The sequence below is a fragment of the Centrocercus urophasianus genome, unplaced genomic scaffold (assembly GCF_019232065.1).
Source record: "Centrocercus urophasianus isolate 14NV4802_14NV808 unplaced genomic scaffold, USGS_Curo_1.0 seq_18, whole genome shotgun sequence".
NCBI lineage: Eukaryota > Metazoa > Chordata > Aves > Galliformes > Phasianidae > Centrocercus > Centrocercus urophasianus.
The window spans coordinates 2,523,335-2,551,086 of NW_024884733.1; the positions used below are offsets into that span (position 1 = coordinate 2,523,335).

The following is a 27,752-nucleotide window of genomic DNA, read 5'->3' on the forward strand; positions in this document are numbered from 1 at the left end:
AGGGAAGGGAAGGGAAGGGAAGGGAAGGGAAGGGAAGGGAAGGGAAGGGAAGGGAAGGGAAGGGAAGGGAAGGGAAGGGAAGGGAAGGGAAGGGAAGGGAAGGGAAGGGAAGGGAAGGGAAGGGAAGGGAAGGGAAGGGAAGCTTTGCGAAACAGGTTAGATCACGTATTTGGGGATAAGGGCCCAACTCTTTTAATAAGAGGCAGCACTGGTTCAAGACTCTGGTTTGTGTGAGCCTTCTCAGGGTGTGCTTACTTTGTTACTGTGCACCGCGGTTTGCAGATGAAACATCATAAGCTTTACTACCAAATATCCAGAGTCTACATCTACACAGTGAGCATTCATATATCAGAAAACCCAAGATAAATAAATGCTCCAGAAGAAACAAACTGAGGTTGACATTTCTAATGGGTACATAAGCTGTGCAGTACATTGCTCAACATCTCTCTTAAGCCAAAGAGCTGCTAAGGGTCATCTGTCTTCCTGCCTCCACCCTTGGATTACTAAAACTAAACCAAAACAATAATGTGGTAGAAAAAAAATGGTCCTAATGTAAAATACCTGCACATTCCATGACTCACGGCCCAACCTGTCTTCCTAAAATTAACAAAAATCACATGCAACCAAAACATACATTCTTACATCATCTTCAACTTTCCTATTTTGAATCAAAATCAGTTTTCAAGTCTGCAACTTGACCTTCAGCCACTTCCAAGTTTTAACATAGTTTTCTTTTCAAGCCATGAAAGTGCAAAGGTAAGAAAAGTACCTCTATAATTCAATAGGTTTTTCCATCACAAGAATGTTCAGAAAATGCTGTGCCACCACATTACTACCAAGAGGTGCAGTACTGCCAAACGTGAAAGCTTTCTGCCTGAATCAGAAGCACACTCCAATGCACATTCATAGGAATGGTACTTGCAAGTGGGAGAACACAAGCGTTTAGTGCAAAAAATACTGTCTCATTTTTCACCGCATGTTGCAGTTTTATCAATTACTTCCCTACACTTAATTAATTCCTTGTTTCATCTTAATGCGATAATGAGAACTTTAATTCAAGTCATATACCACATCAATGATCCTAGCAGCAGAAATAGATTTTATTAAAGCCACCAAAGCCCCATAATCCCTCTGCATTTTTGTAACAGGATGAGCCACATACAAGCATAGCAGCTGCAACAAGCCAGGAGTGTTCCCTGGTCACTACTGAGAACATTAATAAATAAAATCTACTTTGCAATCACAGCGAGTACACTGACGAGTATTTCTCACCTGCTCATGTCTGTGACAAAACAAAGCAGCCAAGACGGGGCAGTCGCAGCTCTCTGTGCATTGCTTATACGTGTTCAAACAGAGGCCACAGAAGGTCTTTTATTCCGTATGATGAACTCACAACTTCTGAACAGCCCACAACGGAATGTCCCTTGGCCTTTCTCTAGGGAGGGCAGCCCTGGAAAAAGGCATGTGTTGCAAGCTGCCAGGACCGGACAAAAATTTGTACATCGGCAGCACACTCACCTTCAACAGGCAGGCTGATCTACCCCAGCAGGAACACTGCCTGTGTGTCAGAATGGCTGGGTAAGGCGAACAGGAAAGGAAGCCAAGAAGGAAGGTGGAGAAGCAGCCAGCCCACAGCCTGCAGCCAGTACAGGATTCCCAAAGTAACCTTCACAGAGACAGGAAGGGCACGCTGCAGATGACAGAGCATGGGAGGCCCGTTTTGTGATGTTTAAACCCTGCTGAGACGTATCCGTAGTAAGAGCAGAAGGAACACACTCCTTTCAGCCTAAGGCTCCTCTGTTCAGATCTTCCAAACGAACACTGGCAGCCACACACCACCTCAAATGTGCAGCTATAAATAAGCAGGCAGCAATGCAGCACTGCCCTATTAATGGTCTAGGAGCATTAAAATCACTCGGTTACTATGAATATGCAATGCTTCAGCACTGCCAGGGCTGGCCCCTTTGCATCAGAGGGCCTCACTGCACAGCCCATAGGGAAGTGCAGGTATCAAATCCTTTGCCACTGGACTTTCATGGTCTCTCCTCCAGCCCATCCAACCACATCCCCCTGCTTAGAGAGCACCAACTGAGCTGTGGGTGACTGCCCTGGCCTCTCACCCAGGGCTATTTCCCTCATCCGTTTACATCCAGAAGGGCACATTCACTTGTTAACTCAGTAGGTGCTCCATGAAAACAAGCTCACCACATTATCAAGGCCTATCTGGGAAGACAAGCAGCTGAGGTGATAAGGGGTGTTCTCCTAATCCTCAATTCCAGAGTTTACTTGAAGCCCCAAAATTCCTGAAGCTTAAAGTCACTCCCCACTAATTTCAGCTTGCAGGGTGAGCAAATTTTTATCTCCACGCTCTCCCAAGGGAGCTCATGGCCATCTACCTCTTGGTATGCCCTTCTTTCATTAAGAGTGCATTTTCACAGTTGGTTTACAGCCATTTTCTGAGCTCTGCTATTCAAAAGTCCAGCCATGCAGTTCTGGTACACTGCCACAGGAATAGGGCCAATCTAGCCATGCAAGCATCCTTCCAGCTCATGGAAATGAAATTTTACCAAGGCCAAACACACCAAGGGAGTGACACAACCAGGAACAACATTCTCTCTTGGTTCCCACCTCAGGAAAGCTGCACACCATTAGCAGAGCTGTTCCCACCTCGTCAGCCATTATTTACTTATATCTGAATGCTACTGTGAGCAAGAACAAAGATGTCTCTCTCTCTCTTTTAACAGGTTCACCGTTTTGTATTCATACCATTTTCTTCATTTTAAACACATCCGTGGAGCACCTTTGCAATTTGTGTCTTTGCATGACTACAAACAGTGCCCACGGATATGGCTGCAAAGAGGTTCTAGGAGTGAGTCCTACCTCTCAGGCACTCAATAAGTGGGACTTTCCAAATGACTTAAAAAGCAAGTTTTGAAGCGTAATTATTCTGCTGAAAGACAAAAGCATCTTTCAGATGGTTTGTTTAAAATTAATTAGTATCTAAATATCGACAAAAACATTTGAGAATGACTGCTTATTAAGCACAAAACCAGAAAACAGTGAATAACTTCAAGACAAGAAAAATAATATAATAATATAATAAATAACATGATTAAATTCTACATGCTGGACTCTGCCTCTTGTTATATTTGGTCTAAGCTATTAGCCTACTGTAAAAGCCAGCCAAGAATTCTTCAAACCCTGCCAGAGCTAGAAATACTGGCCAGAAAAATTTGTCATATCACAGCTCGGCTTCCAAAAAGTAAGATGCTGGACTTCCACAGCCAGGAAAATACAAGGTGCAAAGGACAATAAAAAATGGACTTGCTTAATATTGTTGGAATACATCAGATCAAATGAATCCAAGTGTTCTTAATCCTGTAGGACTGCAGCATGACAAATGTACTTCATTTGGAGTCACCAGACCCCATGAGTCAAATCAGTCTGGAAGATTCGGCCACACAACTTCTGGATGCTGTTCAATTAGTATGAGGCAATGATTTCCAGTACTCAGCAACCAAGGCAGTCTTCTCCTTCAGAGAGCTAGATGGTTTTACCTTGGATTAAATTTATTGATTTTTCCACTGTGTACACAGAACAGTGCCATCAGGCAACTTCAGATGAGTTCACTGACCACAATACTAATGGAATTTGCTAATTTTTTTCAAAGCACTCATGAAATACAAAACAACTGTGCCTCACAATTATGTGTCACTGCAGCGGCAGCTTCTGAAATAAATTCATCTCCAAGAAAAATGTCTTGACAAGGACTCATCCCTAAGAAGTTTGCCCTTTATATTCACTTACTGTAGGGTGGAGTCTCTTCAGGCACAGCTGGTCCAACTCATCTCAGTGAGCCTACCTGTTGCAGTAAGCTCTGCTCCCCAGAGAGGGGTGCTGGGAGGAATGAGCATCTCTCAGAGGCTATATGTAACTCCTCGCTGTTTTATTCAGCGCTCAGACTTTCACTAATTGTAGTAAAGGTAAGATACCATATTAGCTACAAACAAAACCTGATTTTTAACCTTAGCAGACGTGCAGATGCTCAGTTTAAAAGCCGCAACGGCTGCTGTGAGATCATGATTTTCACCCATCTGACCTGCAAGCTGTGACGCTCATCCATCCAAACAGCATATTTACCTACATACAGTGAAAAAACTGCACTGAAAACTGACTCTGATTGGAATCAGAAGGAATAAAGCAAATCAAGTGTAAATACTCGATTCTGAAATAAAGGTTAAGCAGGAGTTCAATATTAATTTAAAGAAGACAAGAAAACACTTAGGCTCAGTTTTGACATCACCTAATGGTAAAGTTCACTAGTTTCATGTCTGTGCTAATTGATTAGCGTGGCTGAATTTGAGCTTTAACTAACATTGAAGCGTTGTATAACGAAGGCAGTCAGTGCCCTTCATGCCACAGCAATAAAACTTGCTCCCAAAATTCACCCTTGGGCTCTCCACTATGCTTCACAATTTAAGCTTCTATTTTAGAGCAAACATCCATCCCGTGGTATTAGCATTTTTAGAGGAAACCTTTACAAGTCAAGAATGTTGTGAACAGTACTTGAAACCCACATTCCACTCATGTGGAAACTGGAACAAAGATGCTGTTAACAGTTTGCCTGCCCACCATTTTGTTAACGGTGCCCACTGCAGACCTTGCTTTGCAGTCCCCATGCACTCTCCCTTCCTTGGCAGCCTCTCACTACTCTCCCATGACTTCATTCCAGACAATCTTTTTCTTGCATGAGAGAACGAGCTTGAATCGAGAGCAGAATAATGATTCAGTATCTCCCACCCCAGTGTTAAGTTCCTCTAAACTCAATTAATCACAGGAACCTCTGGCAGCTCACAATTTGCCAGCAAGATACACCACAGTAATAAGTGATTTCACATTCTGCTTTTGAAGACAAGCTATTAAATTCACATACTGTACTACTTTAATCAAGAATAGTTAATTAAGCTGTTCCCTTGATACAATTTTTTAATCATTCTGCACCAACCATACATCACTTTTATAGAACTCAGACTGTGGCCATGATGCATGTTTGCAATCTGTCTTTCCAAATTAATCTGTCAGCATTTGTAAACTCAGAGCAGATCCAATACATTCTGTCTCTCCAGTAGCTGAGCCAGAAGTTCAGGGAGACCGAGGACTGGATGGGGAGTGATGCTGGAGCAGTGCTTTGCAACGGGGTTTCACTGAAGAGCTGAATGACAAATCCCACTGCAGATCATCACCCAGCATGATAGCAAGGTCTTCATTATTATTTTAGTGCTTTGTATTTGCATACCTTTTATTTCCTTAAGTTAACTCAGCTTTATGATCTATGTCGTTATCATAAAACCAAGTCCAATAACTGCACATAGTAATGATCAACACACATAATCCAGGATTCGTAAGTAGAGGCCATAAAACCAGGGGGATCTATAGTGCCAGATCAACAAAATATTAACAATATGACAAGAATCTAAAGTCTACATTTATAACAACGATTTTCTACTGCATTATCTGAGCTCAAGGGCAGGCTAATGCAATGCTTTTCTAGGAAAAAACTTCACACACAGAGGCCACGGGAACTAGATTTGAATCCTTTCTGTTTTAAAGCACTCACAGAAGTAGGATATGAAAAAAAATGGCGTCACTGTTTGGCTATGTGACTTAATGATAAAAAAAAATAAAGAGTTCCATAAAGTAAATAAGAGAAGAAAACGAAAACCTGGTCCAGTTTTCCGAACTGGCACCGGGATCCCCAGTAGAGAACCCTCTGACATTGTGCTAATGTGAGAACTGCTGAACTGTGAGAATCTGCTAAACATTTATCCCAGGAAAACAGGGAGCACAGAAGACAGAGAAGACATGGAGAAGACATATTCTCCCATCCGGCCTTTCATAACTGCACACCAAGTCACACCAAGCCTTTCACATGTCCACTTCAACATTTTTATGTAGGATTTTTTAACGGCCAACAAATGAGGCTGATGTAAATTCAGGTATTTTCACTCTCACTACTTCATGGATTCTATTTATAAAGCTCTGCATCCTTCCTTCTCTGTGGAAATGTCACCACGGTATTAATAACGTTCAGATTTAGAAGGTGCACAACTCAAAGCTCAGAGGCAGGAGCCTCACAGAGCAATAATGTAACATGGGACCTGCTGGATCCATCGAGACTCCATCAATCTCCCCCTACACTTGCAGACAAAAAGAACTAAGATCCCTTATTATTTAAATGAAGATAAGAAAACAATCCACGCCATGTTTTATTTAACTGAGCAAACAAGTGCAGCCGGAAGAACAGCTTCCAAAAGACAACCAAGCCCATAAGGCATAAGTGAATCTACTCACTTAAGCCTTTGAATGGGCTGGCAGGGCATGGGCCTTTCATGTGTTTTTCCCATTTAACATTCAGGTTTGTTTAGATAAACTCATAGATGTGCTTATTTACATATAAAGATAGAAAGATATATTTGGGGATTTAAAGTAGAGGAAAAATCTTTTACAGTAATCATTAACTGAAAGCATACTGAACTTTAACTAAAGAAACGTGTTCTAACACTGAGAAACTTTTGTAATTAATCCTTGCCTTAGATCATTTCAGAAGGAGTTACAAGCCTAATTAGCATTAGCTGAGAAATTGCTCATGTCCTGAATTCCTGAAGCAAGGCACCCACCGCAGACACCTGCATGCCCACTGCCCCAAAGCCAGTAGGGCTCAGCCCTGGCTCACTGCACCGAGTCCCAGAACACTTCTCAGCATTGTAGCTCGCTGCAGACGCAAGCTTCCCTCCAAACTCCATGTCTGTAACACAGATTAAAACAACAATTGCTAAAATCTCTCTCTTTTTCTCTATTCTGTTTGATTAAAAGAGCACTGGGGCTATTCTTAGAGGAGCTGCAGTGGGCAGGCTGCAGCTAGCAAACGCTTGGCCTGTGGCCAGCCACGGCTCGCTGCAAGGCTGAGCAATGCTGGCTGATGCTGTGCTACAGCAGAAGCTCAGTGAAAGATCTCCGCTTGCATTGTTGTGTTTTAAAAAAGGAGGATGCAGAAAACCAGCTGAATGCACGCTGTGAAAATGCTGTGCTCTGGGAAGGGCTGCCACCATCCCGTGCCTGCCATCACCGTGCATCTCACCGCGCGGCTGAAGTCCTGCTTTGTAGCAGAGCACTTTCAGCAGGAAGGAAATGAGTGGAAGGATTATTTCAGTGCTCTCATGTGGTTGGTGATCTTCGGAAAAGCTGGGCAGGATGGAGTGGCTTACAGAGACGGGAGCACCAAACCCAGGAACACACAAGCTCCTAAATTTCTGCACCTAGCCAAGCTGTTATTAAAAAAAAAAAAAAAAGGTATGTTTTGACTTTGACTCCTGAAAACTATGAAGCAACTTCAGTGAGGCGGGTTTCAGAGCCCAGCCATCAGAAAGGACTGAGCATTTTCTATATTTAACTCAAGTTTGCTTGCTAAGGCTACAACTCGCTGTGTGCTTCCCAAGCCTAAGAAGAGATCTGGCAAATGCGCAGTATTTTACTGGCTGCAGAATGTTCTGAGCATGTCTCAAATCCTGAAACCATCCCCTGCTGCCACGCGTCCCCATATGGCAGCCCCCTTTCCAGCACAGCAGCTGCCTTTTACCAAACAGCTAAATGAAGGAAGAAAAGCAGCAGCCTGATGGCACGCTCCCTCCCACACTCATCCAAATCATCCCCCACACTGCAGCCGTACATCCTGGTACTGAGGAAGGAAAGCAATGCACCATGCTTTCCTGTGTGGCGACATCTTTATTTTCTCCAGTGTCTGCCTTTTATTTTGTACTGTGGGATTTGGAAACTTATCCCCAAGATGCTCTCCTGGAAGCACATGAATTTGGAGATAAAAGTGCTGGTTTGGATGCAGTAGTTTGGACGGATAGGTGTTAGATGGGTCGGCTTTCTTTATGATGTGTTCACAAAGCAGAACAGCCAATTCTGATTCCCAACTACTGCCTTCAGGCACTGCTGTAATACAAACTGCATTTTCTATTTAAATGCATATAGATACGCACAAATACAATATTATTACATTATTAAAAAGCATCGGTTTTTCATTCCCATGCCCAGCAGATCAGGCAGTTTGTTTACTTGCCCAAAGCTGCCCGCCTTTGATGCTATCCCACGGCAAGATCCCACCTGAGATAAGGCAGTGAGAAGCAGCACTGACTGAGCAGGGCAAGTGCAGAGTGAATAAGGGAGATGAAAGTGCAGCACCGTGGAGCTGCGTTTCAACTCGAATACTTCCTCTTGCAGCAGCAAGGAGCAAATAATTTAAAGCTATAGGAGGTTTTCTGCCCGGTGAGAGCAAACAAATTGCTTCAGTAAGTTGCATAATAGTGTAGTTCAGTATTGCCTTGCTATCTGTGTACCTGACATTAGGAAGTATTCATGTATATGCTATATCACTTTATAACACGCCTATATGTAATCCCAAACTGCATCATCCTCCCTCCACACAAGAGCTTGAATTATAAGCACGTATTTCTTTTCATTGACTCTTTTTTTGTAGGTTTTCTTGTCAGTGAAAAACCCTTGAACCTGAAAGTTCTGATTCTGCCCAGATTCCCCTTCTCCTGATCCGACTCCCCCTCTCTGTTGCTCAGTGCCAGCCTGCCCACTGCCTGAAATGCAGAAACTCCCCCAGCACACGTCCCCATCTGCTTGCATCCCAGCAATGACACTGAGGGGAGTGAAGCACCATGCAGCTCACATATGGGTCATGCAAAGCCTGACTCTGCAGGCAGAAGCAGCTCCAGCCTCTAGCCCTCTGCCTAAAAACAGGAGCACGGACACCAGCTCCAGCCACAGGAGGTTAAAAACACTGCACCAATGCCATCTGTCAGGCATAAATAACAACAATGGATGTTTCTTATATACAAAAAGGAAAAAAAAATCCTTTAATTTCACTTAATATCCTGAAAAATTCCTGAAAAAGGTTCAAGGAGACCAGGATTCCCCTAGCTGTGGCTCCGAGCATGCTGTAATTCAGGCTGAAGAGCTAAAGCCAGCAGGAGTGAGGGAACGGGGCTGGCAAGCTTCCCAGCAGCCATCTCCACATCCCCTTCCTTTGGCTCTAGAGAAGATACCATTACATCGGAGTACTTCTGTAGCCCCAGCACTAAAGCATGGCCCTGGCAAGCCCAAGCTGATCAGTGCCTGTGTCCAGCCTCTGTACTCAAACATACAAAAAACTCCACTTAGAAGTGTCTGCTCTTGTTTTAAATACTTTCATCTAAAATATCATCATTTCCTCCACCTCAGATTCCCGATGGGATTGTAAAGCTTTGCTGACTTCATCCACACACTGTGATGAACACAACCAAAGCATCAAAGCAAGCGCATGCAGAACAACGGCTGAAGTGGTGAAAAATGCTCCTGCTCAGCATGAGCCAACGTTTCCCTCCCAGGTGCTGTGCAAAATGCTGTGCTCCTGCTGGCAAAAGCAGGGAATATTGAAAACATTCAAAATATCGGTTCATTCTCATTCAGCACACAACACAAACTCTCTTCCTGAAGATTAGTTTAATAATTAGTGCTCTCTGCTCTCCTGCTACAATTCTTATTCCTGCAAATACTTCTCATTCTGAGTTCTACTGCAAGCTGCTCTTCTTACTGTGCAGCCCAGAGGAATGAAAAGAGAACACACTAAAAATAATATGGGCTATGAATACAGTCTCATATGGATTGGATATTGGAAAATATTTGTGTTGCTTTCCTAAGAAAGGAGACAAACTCACTGAGCTTTCAGAAGCTCCCATGCAGAGGCCCTGCAGAGCCCAGGCCTGCCCCAGCAGCTCCGTGGCCTAGGGAGAAGTCCTGTTCCTTGCACATCACTCACAGGGATGCAGTAAATGCAGGAGCTAAAACACAGAGAGAAGGAAGCATATGTGGAGGAGCACCGCACCGCACCGTGCCCTGAAGGCACAGCACACAGCTGCCCAGGAGACTGAGCTGGCACCTACCTCTTGCCTTTAAAGATACTGACTACATGTATTCACTAAAGAAAACACTTTCTCAGCAGCATTGACAACAAGCTCCCCCAAACAGGTACTGATTGTGAGAAGAACTTGCCTGAAACCAACACTCCATGTCCCTCAAAAAGTACCATCTCGTCTTCAGTAAAGCAAAACCAACATATTCAGTTTGAGTCTGAATGTGCCCATCCCAGCTGTCAGCCCCCAAAATGTTCTCCTCCAGGTGCAGTGCTGTATTCAAACCAAAACTGAGAATCATAGAATCACGATCATCTGGTTTCATCCTCCTGCTATGTGCAGGGTCACCAACCACCAGACCAGGGTGCCCAGAGCCATATCCAGCCTGGCCTTAAATGCCTCTGGGGATGGGGCATCCACATCATGCTTGGGCAACCTTATTATTAAATTCTACAAGTAAAGCTCAGAGACCCTCAAGTTCTCAAAGAAAAAGAATGGCAGATCTAAAAAAAAAATAGAAAAAGGTTTCTAGCCCTTAAGATCACAGAAGACAGACCGTAAACTTCCAGAACTTTATGTGTAATGTATTTAAACAACCAACTTCACCTATAACCTATGTATTCTGCCAGCTGACTGATGGCCAAGCAGCTGGTGCCGGCAGTGCAGCAGGATGGAGCACACAAGAGGCTGTTGCGGGAGCAGTGTCCATCTCTACACTTCCCTCCAAAGATTATCATTGAATTTTTCTGTCCAAAACATACACACAGCCTTGACACAGCAGACAACCTCGAGTACAAGGACGCTGACAATGAAAGGATATGAGAAACAGTTACATCCTCGTGGCAATGCTTGAAGATACAGATATTCCACCTGTTCAAATGACAGAAACAGTCAAGCATGTCCCATACAGAAAACAGCTTATGCAACTGATGCAGACATCTTTGTGGGATCACAAACACATCACCAGAGATTTATATCTGATCCAGCAAGAGTAAAGCATAACTTGGGCATTAGAACTCGACTGTTTTTTTTCTTAGCAAACATGTAAGGCTGCAAGTATACACTGCATTGGTACACCATTACTTTAATATACTTGCAAAGAAATATAATTATATATTTTTTAAGCTTTCTCTACTTTAAAATCACGTCCTGATCAAAATTTCTCACTGCACACCCCAACAGAATAGTCTGTGGCTTAGTTAACACAGGGTGGAGACTGCAATACAGACTAGTCTGAAGCAACGTAGCTGGAACATACTTAGTTTTAATATTGCTTCTGATTTGCTAAAAATATTAATAGCATCAACTTATTCTCTAGATTTTCCGAAGTCAGATACTAAAAGAAAAATTAATGCCTCTTTCATCAAAAATTTTTATGGAATCCAGAGGAAATTAATACTTACTGTGATCATTTACTTTCATCTCTATGTAACATGCAGTGACCCGTAAGTTAAATGAGCTCAAACTGACATAAATTCATTAAAAGAAACCATTCTTTGAAGAATATCACTGCAAATTTAAACTGAAATAGGCAATAGGGATAAAAGCTAATTGCATGGTGTTTAAAGTAACAGATTCCAGTAACAACATTCTTTCCACGCACTGCTAAATCCGTTTCAAATGCCTTTCTTCCAAAAACACTGCAGAAGCAGGCTCATGAAAACTGAAATGCAGTACTTACTACCTTCTTTACTGCTGATACCAATACTGCAGCATTTGACTGGAATCCGAAATTTTGCAGAAGTCCAGAGGGTGAATTTCCCTGGGGAATGCAGAAGGCAAACTGGGAGTACACACTGGTCCGGATTCTACCAATGAAGACTGCAGGAAAGCATCTCCAATAAGCAACTGTGTCCTCCTGCAGGACTTTCTGGAGTAATAATTCCTCTTTGCTTGGTGCTACTGCACTCAGTGGCTATGCCTGGGGGAAAGGCGCTGCCTCCCTTGCCCCAGTGTAACCCTTGCTACCTACAGCTGAAAGGAGCTTGGCTCTATGCTCAGCACTCCTTCACCGAGTTAGCTACTCTTTTTTTTTTTTCCTGGCTTTCACTTACTTACTTATTTTGAAGCAGCTTCTTTTGTTCTGAGCTGTTTTCCATAAGCAAGAACAGCCTGAACAGAGCATCTCTGAGCAGCTCTGTGACCTGCTTGCACAGACCTCCTATGGGGCAGGAGGATTTGGCTGCTGCAGGATCCAGGATTTCTGTGCTTGAGGGAAAACATGGTGGGGAGCAGCCCTGTTTCATGTCCTGCAACTTCTCAGCTCTCTTTTCCACTCCCAGGACCATAGGAGATGCCAACAGAGCAACGGCTGGGCGCCACAACAGCCTGTGAGCAACCCTGCCACAATACCAAGTCATCCAGTACTGTTCACTTGGCCCTTTTATTATTATTATACCCCCAGAGCAGCCCCCACTCTCCGCAAATGATGTTTCAATGTTTTTCTCCCCAGAATTATCCAATTTTTCCACATGCTTTTGTGCACAAATTTCAACTCAATAGCCCTCAGTATCTTCAAGAGTTTTGCTGAACACAGGCATTACATCTGGAAAGAATGGACGAGAAAGGAAAATGGGGCAGAGGAGCTAAAAGTCACTTCTGCCTAGGCAGACAGATGCACAGACATGCAGCCCTGACAGCAGACAAGGAACCAAACCCATGCAATTGCTGCAGCATTAAAGGATGGTGTGGTCTGCTGCCTGATGCTTCAGGCCCCAAACTTCAGGGCAGACAAAAACTAGAAATGTCCCTTCACGCTAAGGATGGAGGCCTGTGGTCTCAGGCATTTCTGCTTTAGTTCCCCTGATAAGCAGAGTGCAATGGGAGTTCACAATGCTATTGTTGCAATCATTATGAAACCTACAGCCTGAAATCTTGATGCTATAGTATACATGAAAATGATGCTACATTTAATTTTCATAAAGCTCTCTGGCAGTGTACTATGATTGTACAGATTTACACATTTCAAACACAGCAATTCTAAGCCTGTCTAGAAACAATAAGCAGCAGTGGAGTTAAACACTTTAAAATACCAAACTAATCGTATTATATACTTACATTTGCAGAGCCATCTGTGGGGTTTTTTTACATATGTAGACAAGAAAACACCATAAATATCCCCAATAAATTTAACCAGGGAGAGTAGTAGCTTATATATATATAGATTGGGGAACTTGGGAATAGAATTGGCTATACTTGCCTAACTCAGTCAGGAACTGCAGCATGTGTCAATATTTGCATCACATCTCACAAAATGTTTATCTGATTTACAGATCTGTGAGACATATTTTGCATACCCAATTTATTCTTTATTATTTATATTAGGCACAGCATATTCACTTTTGTATACAGTTATTAAAATTGCTTCATTTATCCTTTTCTGCCAGGCTTTTAACTTCATGCATTTCATCTGTCAGGTACTGTGATATACTTGTAACGCATCACAGCAGATGATGGTACTGGCATTGGAGACAGACCTACAGACACCAAGGCTGTGCAGAACTGAGTATTACCAAGCTGAATGCTACATGGAAAACAGCAGCAGGCTGGAGAAGCTCGGGACACTGGAAATAACACACAAGGCTGACAAAAAAAGTACATTTGGAGGTAAGTTGAATGGAAACTTATGCTTACTGGAAGGAAAATGCAAGGTGTTATGCTTGTATTATTAAAGGTGGAATAAGGGATAGCAAGCAGAATACAGAGATACAATTTTCTTCCAGTTCCAACAGCAATCCATCTCAACCTCCACCATATAATTTCACTGAGCTTCAGGACAACAGAGCATTATGCCCAAAAGTTTTGAGGACTGGATAACAAAACAGAGAAGTTCCAACAGGTAGCATTGTGGCATGACCGATTAGGAAACAATTCCTCTTAGTAAAAGGTACAAAAGCATCCAAGAACTGAACTGTGATAAATATCAAGTCAACCGTCTAACACAAACTTAGATATCTAATGTTCTCCGAGGCCTCTGTACTACTGCAAAGTCTCAAAGGAAAACTGATACTCATCAAGTTTCCAAAGCTGCATGAATATAGCACATCTTATCTTACCTTATTCTGCAATAAAATTTTAGAGTGGAAAACTATCAGTGCTCCAAGAGGATGGCGGTGAGGATAACTGAATTAGTCCTATGATGAATGTTAAATAGGCTGTTATGATTGTGCTTTGTATATTTAATACGATGATGTAGAACTAAACAGTAAGTCCTTTCTAAACAACCAAAAAAAAACAACCAGGCCTTCAGAAATAGTAAAAATGTGCTATTTATTTCTGCATGTATTTTTTAGAATATATTTAACTTTTAAAAAGATTGGTACTTGCTGATTTTTAGCATTTTAGCTCTTCAGGGTAATGAAGTAGCCAGTATCAGCTTTTGCTTGCATTCAAAGCTGAAAGAAAGCCCCAGATCTGAGTAATAAACCCAAAGTTGGTACAAACCTTTAGTTTGGGTTATGGCAATCATAAAACCCTTGAACTCTTCAGTACTGCACAAGCAACCCATAATGCCCTCAAAATTATGGGGAACCACATGAAGGCCAGGAAGATGCCCCTGCAAGAGGCAGCCCCTGTCCCCATCAGTCCCTGACCCCACAAGTTTCCAGGCAGACCCTGCTGGTGTGCTCTAGAGTGTGCTTGCTTCTTCCCCCACACAAATGACATCTCAAGAGCACATCAGCCCAATATCCTTTCTCTTCAACCAGGATTGGAGATATCCAAGTAGCAAGTGGAGAATAAAGCAAAAATGATCTGGGTAAAGCAGTGAATAAGAAACAAGCCTGGTTTTTTTTCTTTCTTTTTTTTTTTTTCCCTGTCAACAACCTACATTTTAATTCAATGAGGTCTTTCATTCTGCCAGAGTTTCTTCACGTGGAGAATCTTCTGCTCTGCCTGTAGTGCAGCCCTACCACAGCCATTCTTGTTGCTGATATGTCTGCAGAGTATTTCTGTGCTACACTGTCAGCCCTGCTCCAGCTGTGAGCCCTGATTACCCCTCAGGAGGAAGCCAAGAAGATGGTGCCCCAGGAACAGAGCTTTGTCCAACCCCCAGGGCCAGCTCCACATGGGACAACACCATCCTCCAGCCCCATTTCGAAAGGAGATATGAGTTAGCAGCTGTGACAACAGCAAAAGGTGGAATTAAGGAGAGAGGGAGGAAGGAAAAGGGCTGGCTGATTCTCCCAACGCCTTTCCTTGTTCCAAACATTTCTGTTGCCTAGAAATGTCTGATGAGAAGATGGGATTATGTAAGTGCTTGCCAGCTTTTCACACGTTAAGAAAACTAAAGCCTGAATGATGGGTAGCTTAACCTATCCTCTAGGCAGTGAAATAAACACGTTTACTAAGGAGAAGTGAAACATCCTTAAAAACCCAGGAAGGATGAGGACTTGACAATTCCCAAGATTAAGAGCTGCATGCATTTACAGTCGGTATAATCTCCTTATAGTAAGATGAGGGAGAGGAAAGTAAAGCCTTTTGGTGTTTCAGGACGGTTTTTGTTTTAAAGTATATACAACCTGTCTGATTCAAGACTTTATTGCATTATTCTCTTTTTCTCCCAGTAGATAAACAGACAAGAAAGCTCTACTAGCTCTCCAGCCCCACATTAAGTTACACTTTCCACCAAACCCACTGCTCTCATCAAGCATCAATAATAAAACAATAAGCCCTGTGCTGTAGAAATGTCTCTTGCTAAATTTAATCAGACTAACACTTAAGTGCTGCCAGAAAGCAGTCACTAATCAAAGCACAAAATGTTGGCATGTGCTGTGTCACCTCAGCAGACCTATGCCTCCCTGAACTCTTCCTGATTGCCACTCAAGTGGCATTAACCTTCTGCCAAAGCCCTAAATGCAGCTGTAAATTTAAAACATTTTTAAGCTGATAGGCTTTTTCCACAGGAAAACAGGAAAAAATGAGCACAACAAAGCACCAGGTCTCTAAAATGAGCGAAAATTCTCACAGTCACACTCCTCCCAGCTCAAAACAAAGGTGCTTACATTGCAGTTATGCTGAGGGCACTGCAGATGCTACTAGGAAAGGTGATGATCTCAGCAGTGCTTAGTAAAGAATCCCCAGCACCCTACTGCAAGCTGAGGTTGTGCCATCCACTGGAGCAATGCAACCCTGCAGGTAGCACAGGGCTAATCTGGAAAGCAAAGCAGAAATCACGCTGTGTGCTCCTCAAGCACCTGCATTAGGATATTACCCAGCAAAATAAACTGCTGCACGGAGCAAGAAGACACGTGTACTTGTTTTGTACTGCAAGCACGTGCATCTAGAAGAGGGATGGAAGGCATCCAAACTGCCTGGAGCTTGCTCACCCTCCTCCATGCATCTTCTGCAAAAGGAAAATTTGTGGTGGCTTTGTGTCCAGCTTTCCACTGATGACAAAAAGCAAATCTCGAGCTGGTGATAATAGTAACAGGCCCACCAAAATCTGCTGTTGATGTTCTCCATTTGGTATCACTGACGGGGGAGGAGGAAAAACAACCCTACAAAAGCTGCAAAAATGAATGGAACCAGATGTGGAATTCCATACAGAACTACTACTGTGAAATGTCTTCAAAAAATTAAACTGGGTAAGCCCCAGCTAGCCCATTACACAACCTATATTCCTCCAGCTTTAGAAGAGGGGAGATGACTTCTGCCAAATGCCAGAGGTGACTCAGCCATGATTTAAGCCACATCAGTGGTATCCCAGCTATTTCTAGTGGTACTGAGCTGGCATCTCCTTCTTGATGGTGGGACAGTGAGCCAGCAAGCTGCTCTAGTCAGGGAAAACACAACGCATGCAAAATGACTCCTGCAGCTGCCCTGCTGTGAATGTACTTCTTTCTCTACTTTGAATGGTGAATTTTAAAATATGTAAAACCATGAAGCACAGAGCAAATAGCATCTACTTAAATAGGTTATTTTATCATGGCAGGGTGCTGCTGTTTTACCACCAACTCATTTGCATGACAGACACACATATTTCAAACTATATATATTTACATCTGCAAAGGAGGTGAGTATAATCACGGAAGCACTCCCTGCAGAGCCTAATTCAGAAAGACAAGCAGGAAGCAAAGTCGTATTTCACACTGTCCACGTGATCTTCACAGCCAGGTATGGTATTGTCAGGGAAGTCCTCTTGCTGTGTGTAAGCTGCAGGCTGAATGTGCTGCATGTTGCATATTTCATTACAAAAGCACAGCCACATTATTTCATTAGAGAAGTGATAAGTTCAATCCTTACCAAGTTTTCTTGGTTCCTGGCTGCTATTTTCTGATCATCTTCTCCCCCATTTTTCATGTATTTGACCTCTTCCACTGGTTTGATCCTATACTCATCTGAGCACCAAGAAAAAAAAAGAAAAAAAAAAGTTTTGAACCAGTGTAGTTCGGCAACCGGGAAAAAAGAAAAACTTGAAACCAAAACAGCTGACTAGAGAATGCCCTCATCCAGCAAGGCAACTAAAACCCACACGTCTGTAGTTTGAAAGGCTTAAATGGGACTGCTACCAAGGACGTTTCTGGCTGAAGCTTTAGTCTGGCCTCCAGAGATGGGTGGGCAGCTCTCCTGCCTGGCCCTGTAAAGAGTGGATATTGGGTTTGTGAGAGGACATACTCTTCCCAGGCTCCCTGGTTTCCTGTATAGATCTTCTGAATATAAAGAAGCTCTTGGCTCCTGCAGCCTCCCAGGTTTTTCATTGGCAGTGGGCAAGGAAGCAATACACACAGCTACGACGCAGAGGCTGCTCCTCTATGTTCTTTGCATTAAAAAACAAAAAATCAAGCAATGCTGCGAAAGTCAAATTAAAAATTAGGTTAAAATCTAGGAAAAACAAAAAACAAAAAACAAAGAAAAACACTCCAAAACACTGCATTTTTTCCATTATTTCTCCTGCACTGTTTCAATGGAGCTAAAAGGTACCCCATGACAGACAGCACGTTCCCACACAACTCTCCTCCCCCACTCCTCACCACAACCGCTTTTCCTACACGTGAAAGTCACCCCGGGAGAGATCCTACATGCAAACAAGGAAAAAGAGAAGTAAGTAGAGAAAGAAGTAAGACTGCTTTGCCCTTACTATTCTATCATGCTTCAGCTTTTCAAAGAGCTCAACTCCCAGCTCCAGTGCCAGCCCTGCCATGCCCTGTTACCTGCGGATGCTAACAGCATCACTCAGAGTTGCGTTTTCTTTACTTGGACACAACATCCCCAAACTCCCATGGATTTTGGGAAAAGGGATTCTTCACTTCCTTTCTCTCAAGCTCAGGAGCCCAGTGATTGCAATAACAACAGGGAGCTATCATGCCTTTTTGCCTGGCTTCTCTGTGCAGCAAGCCAAATCACAGGAAAGATGCCCAGAGCTCTGGGCCCCCATTCCTCCCATCAGAATATACATGCAGAAGAGATACAGAGACTGCAGCCTCGGTAAGCGTATCAGTGCAAAATGAAATGAGATACAGTAAGCTGGGAATAAAAGATGAAACCTGGAAATGGAAAGAATTTCCATTTCCATTTTCTAATGGAAAGAAACCACACAAACCTTATTAATGGCGTTTTCAACCCATTCCTTGGGGTGTCAAGCAATTTGTCCCTTGCTCAGGGGAAAACAAAGCAGAAATGGATTTTCCTGGGTTTAATGTATTTAAACAAAACAAAAAAATCGCTTATTTGGAATCTCGCTTTCAGGACACTATGAACAAATGAGTGTAGGTCAAATAAGCCTAACTTTGAAAAATCAATTATTTTAAGATACAGGCAGGTTCTGCATTCAGTCTAGTAAATAACTTTTTATATAATTAAAAACATTAATAGAGAGCTTAAACAAAACCACAGAATGTATCAAATAGCATTTCAAACGCAGACTCAAAACAGATGTAAGAGTTTAAAACACACTGGAAGAACATGAATTAAGAATTATTATACTGGTATACACGAGCCCATTTGCTGAACCTTTTGCCTTTTTAAATGGAATTAAGGCAGTCAGAAGGTGACACGTCATAAAACCAAAAAGCCTTAACACAAAAAAGCCTGAAAATTAGGTATGCTTGATTGACTGTAATATCTGTACCTAACTTATGTTCTTCAGCAGGGAACATCCTGAACTGTGTAGGGCTTATAAAAAGAGAATAGATGTTGGAGAAACTGGACTGTCAGACCAGGCAAGGATGAGGACTGTGAGGTGCATACAAGACACTTAAGGGATTTATTGCACAATTTGCACAGATAACTAACAAGCGTGGATTAGTAAATGTGCTTTTGCCTCATACTTATCAATGTAATAACTATCCAATTATCTGTGCAGCACAGCTGGCATGACTCTTCTCTCCACCTTATGAAAAAGGTAGAGGAAAAGCACAGATGCTTGGATCAGTTCGTGCTTGAGGCACAGAGCAGCAAGCTTCCCAAAAATAAAACAGTCACTTTTCATCATGTTTCTAGGACAAGTTGAACAAACCATGTCAACTAGCAAGTCTTACTTCAGGGAAACCTGCCTTCTCGTTGGGAGAATGCAAAAGTAATCAGGCCAAAGTTTGCACATGCTTCTGTAAGCATTGGTAACATCAGTCTTTTAATAGGAAGTGTCTTACTTATACCCATCTATCATATAGCATGGGTTTGGGCATTAGAAATCCCTACCCGCATCTCCAAAGGGATATAAATTTGCCAAAACCTAAAGCTGACAATCTGCCCTAAAACCTGAGCGGCAAACTCTTGGGGATGAGGCACGTGAAGAAAGCAGCAGGCTGAGTGAGCAGCAGGCATACTTCAATGCCTAAATAAATGATTAACGGACCAGAGTGCCAGGCAGCAAGCAACTCCATCAAACCTAGGTGTTGTGAGCTAGCAGTGCATGTACCAACAGCAGAGAAGCACAGCAGGGGCCTGCAGGGGGTGACCATCAACCTGAGCTCAGGAAAGGGAGCGAGAAGATTGGGCCACAATCAACTGCTGCATCACACACACAGAGATGGACAGAACAGTCAGCACTGTGAAGTCTGAAGCGATGATATTATTCACAAGCTCCTACTACAGGCAAAATATTTTCCTTAAAATATTGAGCATAGGTACAACATATTGGCATTGTTTTCCCATACTGAGTAGTCACTCAGTGGGGATAGGAATAGATAGATATGATTCCATGTTCAAAGGGAAAAAAACAGCTAACTACTTAAACTGTCATCAAAAGAAAAAGGAGGACATGTCAGTGACTACAAACCCCACAGCTTCCAAGGCACAGACAGGGACTGCTGGAAACACCTACAAGCAGAACTACCCAATTTATTGAGGAATAAAAACCATTTCTGATTAACATCAGTGGCCACTGAGCTAAGTTGCTTAAATGCTCACAACTACCTGAATCCCCGCTGAAATGCTGACATTTATACATGCAACCCTCTTGGTACCTGATGAGAAACACTAACTTCTGTTTGCATCTCCCTCTGGCATTTACAAAGGCTTCATCCTTCATGTTCATGTGGAACTTCCTTAATTTTCTGGATCAAGCTAAGCTGTAACACTTTTACGAGCTCCTCACAAATCTCTTCGAGCAGGGATCTGACATGGGAAATGCAGAACAAGCCCTGAAAGCAATGGGATGAGTCAGTGTTAAGCCCTTTCCCAGCCATTTATGCTAACTGTAATGAGCCTTTTAGCAACCAAAGGGGTGCCAAGCCAAGGGAGAAGGTGCTACCCAGCATCTTGGCCAGCTGGGACACTGCTAGTGGGTGAAACAGATTAGAAATGAGTCTGACACGTAACACCACGTATAGGACTACAGCCATTATGTCATACATACTAAATATAGCAATTACATTCAATTAAGTATTTCACAAAGTCAGGTTGTGCGCTGCATCAATCATGTTACTACTGTAAGGGCAAGAGCTACGTATAGATTTTTTTGACCAGCTGATGGTAACATCTATCCTCTGTAGATAACATATATTGGAGATGTCCAGAAGTGTGTTCGGAAGTCAAGAATCCCGTGGTATTTATGAGATTGTTCTGGCTCTGAAGTTTCTGTCAGGATTGAAGCAAAGTAAATGCAAAAGAATGGATGTTTAAGTAACAGACAGACCCAGATGTACACCATTGGAGGATGGTTATTAATGGCTTTAAAATAATATGAAAATTACGTTAAAGACAGGTTGGGGAAACAGGCTTTTGATGCGTTCCCTACAGGTAACACCTCTGGTATTCGCTGAAACTGCTCACCAGGTTTTGCTTGGTCAGGTAGGGGTGCATCTGCTATTGATGCACTTTGAGATACGTTGGTCTGAACGATCAGAAACCCATCCAGAGCAATCCTGAGGTGTTAATTAGGTCCTTCCTGACCTCAATCAAATCTGACAGTCGACAAGACATTGAAAGCTGCATGAAGCTCAGGATAAAGGAAATTACACAAAGTTCTGTGTATATGTACCTCACTCACTCCATCATGCTCATCAGCTGTACCTTTTTCTTTTTCCTAAACACAGTTTTATATCAAAATGGACAGAAGTGAAACATCTTCATGCTTCTTTCATGCGCAAAATTAAACGTCAAGAAATGAATGTGGTTAAAATTTTAGGACACTGACCCTCAGAGCTAGGTATATGTACAAAGAGCAATAAATCTGCATGCTTCTCTCATACATATTCATGAATATATATTTAAAAAAATATAGAAAACTACTGTCTTGTGCCCTGTCCTTGGAGGCGTTCAAGGCCATGTTGGATGGGGCCCAGGGCAGCCTGGGCTGGTATTAAATGTGGAGGTTGGTGGCCCTGCCTGTGGCAGGGGGGTTGATGATTCATGGTCCTTCGGGTCCCTTCCAACCCTGGCCATTCTGTGATTCTGTGATTATATAAAAAGAGTTGCTGCAGCAACTCAAATGGGAAAGCAATGTGCTTTCAGTGCTGCTGTCACAGCAAATGCAGCACTGAAGCAAAGCAGTCTCATTGAATCATAAGAAAAATAATACGAATGAACCACAGATTAAAACTAGAAATATTATCAAGCGTAACGTCCACCATAAAAACCATCACACGATAGAAACCAGAAAGCAGTGCCATCCCTCACACAAAGCTCCTTGGAAGGGTGATGAAAAAGGATTTTTAAGTTGAATACTCTGCAAAAATTCTCAGTAGGCAAATCTTATGAATGAAGATCTCCATCTGGAAGCAGATAGTTCTGCACAAACATGTCACCCAGTTGCCATGGAAATGTGACAAAGAAAAACAGCACCCATTAATAACAATTTCAGTGATAAATGAGCATATCAACTTATAACATTGAAACAATTAGAAGAGAGGGAAGGAGGGAGAAAAAAAAAAAAAAACAGAAAAAAATCCTTTTGGCTGTTCCTATGAGAAACACTTCCTTGGTACTTCCAGACATCGCTGCAAGTGCCATTACCACAGCAACACTGGTTGTGATGCTGTTTCTGGCCCTATTTGAAGCTAAATAAATAAGCACCACAAGAGCACCAAAGCCAAGCACAAGGCATACACCTCGACCAGTGAGACCTCTGGAGAAACCTCCTGTTGATCAGAAGTTCCTCAGGTCCACCAGCGCTGGGCAATCCATCACCCTGCTGACCTGCTGCGCCGACACAAACCAGATGAAAAACAGCTTTGGAAGGGTGCCAACCAAGTTTGCTCAAAGGTCTGTTGGAAAATGTTCGTCCAGGTTTCTGAAATGAAGTTACTTGCACCTGAACCCCACGTGCAACAAGGCGCTGCTGCAGGCTGAGGTACTGAGCACAGCACAAGTGCACAAACAACATGCCAATTTTGCCAACAGAATCACCAGACAGAAAAGCTGTTTAAAAATCTGCATGTATTACACAGATTCCAGCATGTCTGAGAAGATCACCCTGAAAGGCTTTCCTCTTCCTACACCACCCTAAGCTGGCCTGGAGAAACATGCCTGCTGCAAAAGATGTATGAGACTGCTAGGATTCATTTCTGGAGGGGTGGAAGGGGACCAAGACAAACTAACAGAAAGTCAGATCTGGAAGGATCTGGCCCTGAAGGCAGGCAGGACAGCAGCAAGTCTTTGTGACCTTTTTTTGAGCAGTTCCTTCTACAGCCCTGTAATATATCTAACGCTTTAGGGAACAGCAGCTCCCTCAAGGGTGATGCCTGCTTGAAAATGAACAGGGAAATTTTAGCAAATTCCCTCCTACTTCACCAGACTACCCCTTTCCAGGCTCAGCTTACGACAGCTTCCAGCACCATTCTTCCTGGGCTGATGAGTTTGACAAAAGCACAGTTCTGTTAACTTGAGCAGACTTTATCTTGATTTTTTGCTTCTGTAAAAGCACAAAAAAAAAAAACCTCACATACCTCATCCTTCATTATAACACAGCCACTAGTTTCCAGTGATGCAAACAGCTCGCAGCTCTTGCTCCTTTTGGTATCCCTGTCTTCTGACACAGAACAGCAGGGCTGAGCTATGCCTGGAGGAGTACACAGCGTTCTGCCAGCTGCAGTGCTGGTGCTGAGTGAGTGCCTCAGCATATGGATCTTGGGTTTTGCTTTTATCCCCTCTCTAACAGGGACAGCTGATTATGAAGCTGTAATTTAACTCCCTTGTTTCCACTGGGCCAGTTTTCAAATCCAATAGACAGCTTGCAACTGCTGTATGCCCACCTTGGGCGCTCAACTCATCACTTGGTTTCTTCGTGACCAAAAAGCTCCTCCGGTTAGTTTGTATTTGGTCTAGCATGCAGTCCAAGTACTATAAACACCAGCAGTGTTACACATCATTTTCTATCACATTACGCAGATAGCATCATGTTAAGTAACTTTCCACCAAAGGCACGGGCCTGCTGCAGTGCCTTATGCCTGCTAGGTCTCTGACAGAGGTAGGGCAGACGAGAATTCAACAGGGAAAGTAATTTTTAAATTAACTGTGGCAGGGGGAGAATCAGACATCTTAACATCTTCCTTGATCCCACGGAGGAAAGAAAGGCTCTGTTGTGCTCTGGCTCACTCAGGCTCACAGATAAAAGGGTAGAGATGCTCCTGAGGAGATCCACCAGGGATACAACCAATGTCCAGCAGCCAGATTTCTGCATCTTTTTAATAATTTGTAGGATAAATTCATTCTAGAAAGTTAAACTGCACAAATAACCAACAGCACAACTTGTCCAGTTACCAAACAAGCCATCTTTCATTACACAATATCCAGACTTTTTAAAGACCCATTTGTGTTCTAGACCTGAGGAAGCTCTATACATAAGCTGGTATTGAAAAAACAGTCACAGTATAATTAAAGAATTTTGTGCACTTGTGCATAACTAAGCAACCAAAACATAGTTAAGATGTGCATGTGTAACAGACTTTCAGCTATGCAATTTTTGTATAGTTTAAATGTAAAACTCAAACATATATATAAATGTTTTCATGTAATTCATTTCTAAGTTGGATGCAAGCTTATTCCAAGGAAACCATTTCTCAAGTGGAAGAGATTATAACGATGGTGATCTGCAGGAAGGATACTCAGTAAATGTAATTATCTAGCCCACTAAAAAGATCAAATTGAGAAATGAAACAGAGAGGAAACAAGCAGCAGAAAGATATTAAAGGCACAGACGGCAGGAAAACAAAGGATTGCTGCCTTGAGAAATACAGCTATTCAGGTGAGATCACCAGACAGGTTTTTGGGTACAGGCTGCAACTTTCTGTTAGGCCATCCCCAAACCACAGCTCTGGTGTAGCACAGGAATGACCAGGGAAGGTCTTGGCACAACCCACAGGAACTGAAAATTCAGCAGTCCACCTCCAAACAGTTCTTACATGTAAACCCCAGAAATGTATTTAGAGGCAAGCAAATGGTGCGACCTTTCCCTAAAGAAAACATTGCACCACTCAAACTGCAACTAGAAGATTCAGGAGCAGAGGAAGGGAGAGAAAAAAAGATGAGCAAGGAGCTAAACTTGGAATGCAAGGAACCACAACGCAAGGAAGGCTAAAACTCTCCCTACCCTGTTTCGAACCACAGCCCGATGTACAGAGCACCAAGAAACCTGCATGGCAGTCAGTAGGTTTTCCAGAGCACCTTTCTTCTCCGACAGCTTTCAAAGCCTTTCGTGAACACTGAGCAAAACCTCTCCAAACTCCCAACAGGTGAGCACTGCCTGCCTTCCATAGGTGATAACCGCAGCCTCGGTGATGAAACAACTCAGAGGCTGCAGCAGTTCAGCAACAGGGAAACAGGACTGGGTAACATCTGTATGCCTTACACAAGAAAGCTTCCCAGTCAGGAGCAATCCAATTACAAGCCACAAGCCTTGCAAACTTGTAGTCATGGCCCTTACACCCCTTGCAGTGCCTCAACTGCTGAAGACCCCAATTTATAAAATAGAGCACAGGTTTTTGGATGCAAAAGATCCAAAAGTGAATTGAATTATTTTACTTGCAGGCCATCTGAAGAGCTTGAAATTAACCTGTAGCAAAGATCAATATTTGATCTTGGTTATGATGCCCATAGTTCATTTCTTGTCTCTGAAAGATGCCCACTTCCCTCAGCAGCATCCACGTTGTGAGGCTTCATCTAAAACCCCAAAGCAAACACCTACCACCCATGTGGCACCAAAGCCACTTGGTACAGCATCTAACAGGTGGTGACAATGAAAGGGAGACCCTAAGGGACATTAGCAGGCATGACTTGAAGTACTGGTCCCGTTTGCTGCCTGCTTTCTTGCAGCAAAATTGAAGGTGCTGCATGCAAGCAATGCACAAACATGCACATGTAGGATATGCTGGAATGCAGAGGATTGGATTGAAAAGCAAAGAAAACAATAAAAAAAGCTAAGGGTTTTTCATACCCTCTTTCTGCTCATACTGTTACATTTATTTAAAACTGTGAGAAAAGGCAGTTTTTAAATAATAACTAAAAAAAAATGAACAATGTGTGCCTAGAATGCTTACACTAGTCAAGCACTGTCAGTTGAAACTATCCCAAGATCCTCCAAATTCCTGCAGTTAGAAATTCAATACACAACATTCAAAACAGAAGGGGTAAAAACATAGAAGACAGAATTCAGGGCAGAAAAGATCCCAAAAATCATCACGCCCAATTGTTAACCCAGCACTGCCAGGCAGGGCATGCCTAGAGCCACCCAGCAGAAGCCAGGCTGGTTTTATATGCCAGCTGCTCACAGGCAGCGATGTGAACATTTCCCATTCGGAAGTGCAAGTTCAGTGCTGAGGAGGCTCGGACCAAGACACAATGTTGGGTTACATGATTTATTTGAAATAGCCAGGAGGGTTCAGTGCTTTGGAGAAGCATCCAATGGAAAAACGTCTCCTCCTTCAGCACACAGATGAGGTCCAAAGCACACAAGGCAACTCAAGATTTCAATGGCTTTTAAGAAACCAGTTTCAGAGCGGTTAACCTGTAAACATTTCTCAGGCTGTGTATGCTAGGGTACACAAATATTTATTTAGCACCTTTATTTATTTACCAGTTATTTCTGTTAGTAGATACTCCTACAATAAAATTAAAGTCTGAAATTGCTTACATGTTTCTGCAGCTTCACCAAGGCTGAGGCTTACATGGTGAACTGGAGAATTTTTGCTCAGAGTGGGGTTTTCCTGGCCAAGGTTCAGACTTTAGGTTTTCTTTTCTTTGTGGCCAAGAATTACCAGATTTGGAAAATGACAAAAGGAAGGTTGCTAGAATTGAAAGCATGGTGGCATTTTACCACCACTTTTACTCATTTCTACTTACAGGTAGCTAATGAATACCAAGGATTTTTACCTTTCCAAGATAAAAGTTTAAAAATGGTAAGTCTGATATATAAAACAACTTCTTTCTGCACTACGGCTGCCAGAAAATACATCCCAGCCTCTTCCTAGCAAATATCAGAGGTGGATGCACGTCCCTATCTATAGTACACTAATGCAATTGTGAAATGCACACACTGTACACTCTGCGTGCATTAAACTTTGGCTTTCATGGAGCTAAACAGCTCGTGGGATGGGTCCTTTCCAAGAATAAAACTGCATTAACTCCATCCACATATCAGCTGCTTGCAGAGACTCAGGGTGCTCCTGGGGCATCTCATCCACCACTGTATCTCTTTTGTGTGCTGTGACACCAGAGTGCAGATTGCAAGAAGTGAAACTTGCATTAGATTACAAAGTGGGGAAGTTACAACCTGCCTGTGATTCATCCCTCCCCTCAAAATGGTGATAACAACTGCTCCTCCACCTTTTGTTCTACTTCTTTCTTGACACAGTAAATCCCTGCCAAAGGTGCATGGTTAGGCGTGGGCCATGCCAATGACAGTGGTACCCAGGTATCTGCTCAGAAACACAGGCATGGCAGCAAAGCAGAAAAGAAACAGTAACAATACCAGAGAAGGCCTGCATAAACAGTGTTTGCTAGAAGGACACTGCAAAACAATTCCCTCACTGAGGAGCTTTCCCACTTCCAAATTATCCACCTACATTTGCAGATCATCACAAAGCTGTCAGTGATTCTCCTCAAGCATTTGATGCACCTGAGGCCAAAGGGCTGCACACAAGGAGGGTACCTCACACCTTCTGGCTAACAAACATGACTTAAACTACAGGGATTATTTTTTGAAGCTAAGGAACACTGCATCACTTAATTCATCTGATACCATTAATCCCAAAAAGCAGCGGCAAAAATTCAGAACTTGTTCTGTTAAATTTAGTACATTGTTCTTTACTTACACGTATGAAATCATCAGCAACATTTAAATGGCAAAGGTCTGCTGTTCATTTGAGAAAGTAAACTCATTTAGGGTCTCATTTTTTTTTTCCAGGACAGAAC

The 27,752-nt window shown here is 42.8% G+C and overlaps 1 protein-coding gene across 1 annotated transcript in view; it reads right to left on the bottom strand.

Annotated features, from left to right (window-relative positions):
* The window catches only part of CUNH1orf21 (chromosome unknown C1orf21 homolog), an 86,657-nt gene that overhangs the window by 15,377 nt on the left and 43,528 nt on the right, over nucleotides 1-27,752 (bottom strand). The window contains exon 3 of the mRNA XM_042820036.1: nucleotides 17,208-17,302. Within this exon, the coding sequence (XP_042675970.1) occupies nucleotides 17,208-17,302 (95 nt within the window). The remainder of the gene's footprint in view (nucleotides 1-17,207; nucleotides 17,303-27,752) is intronic.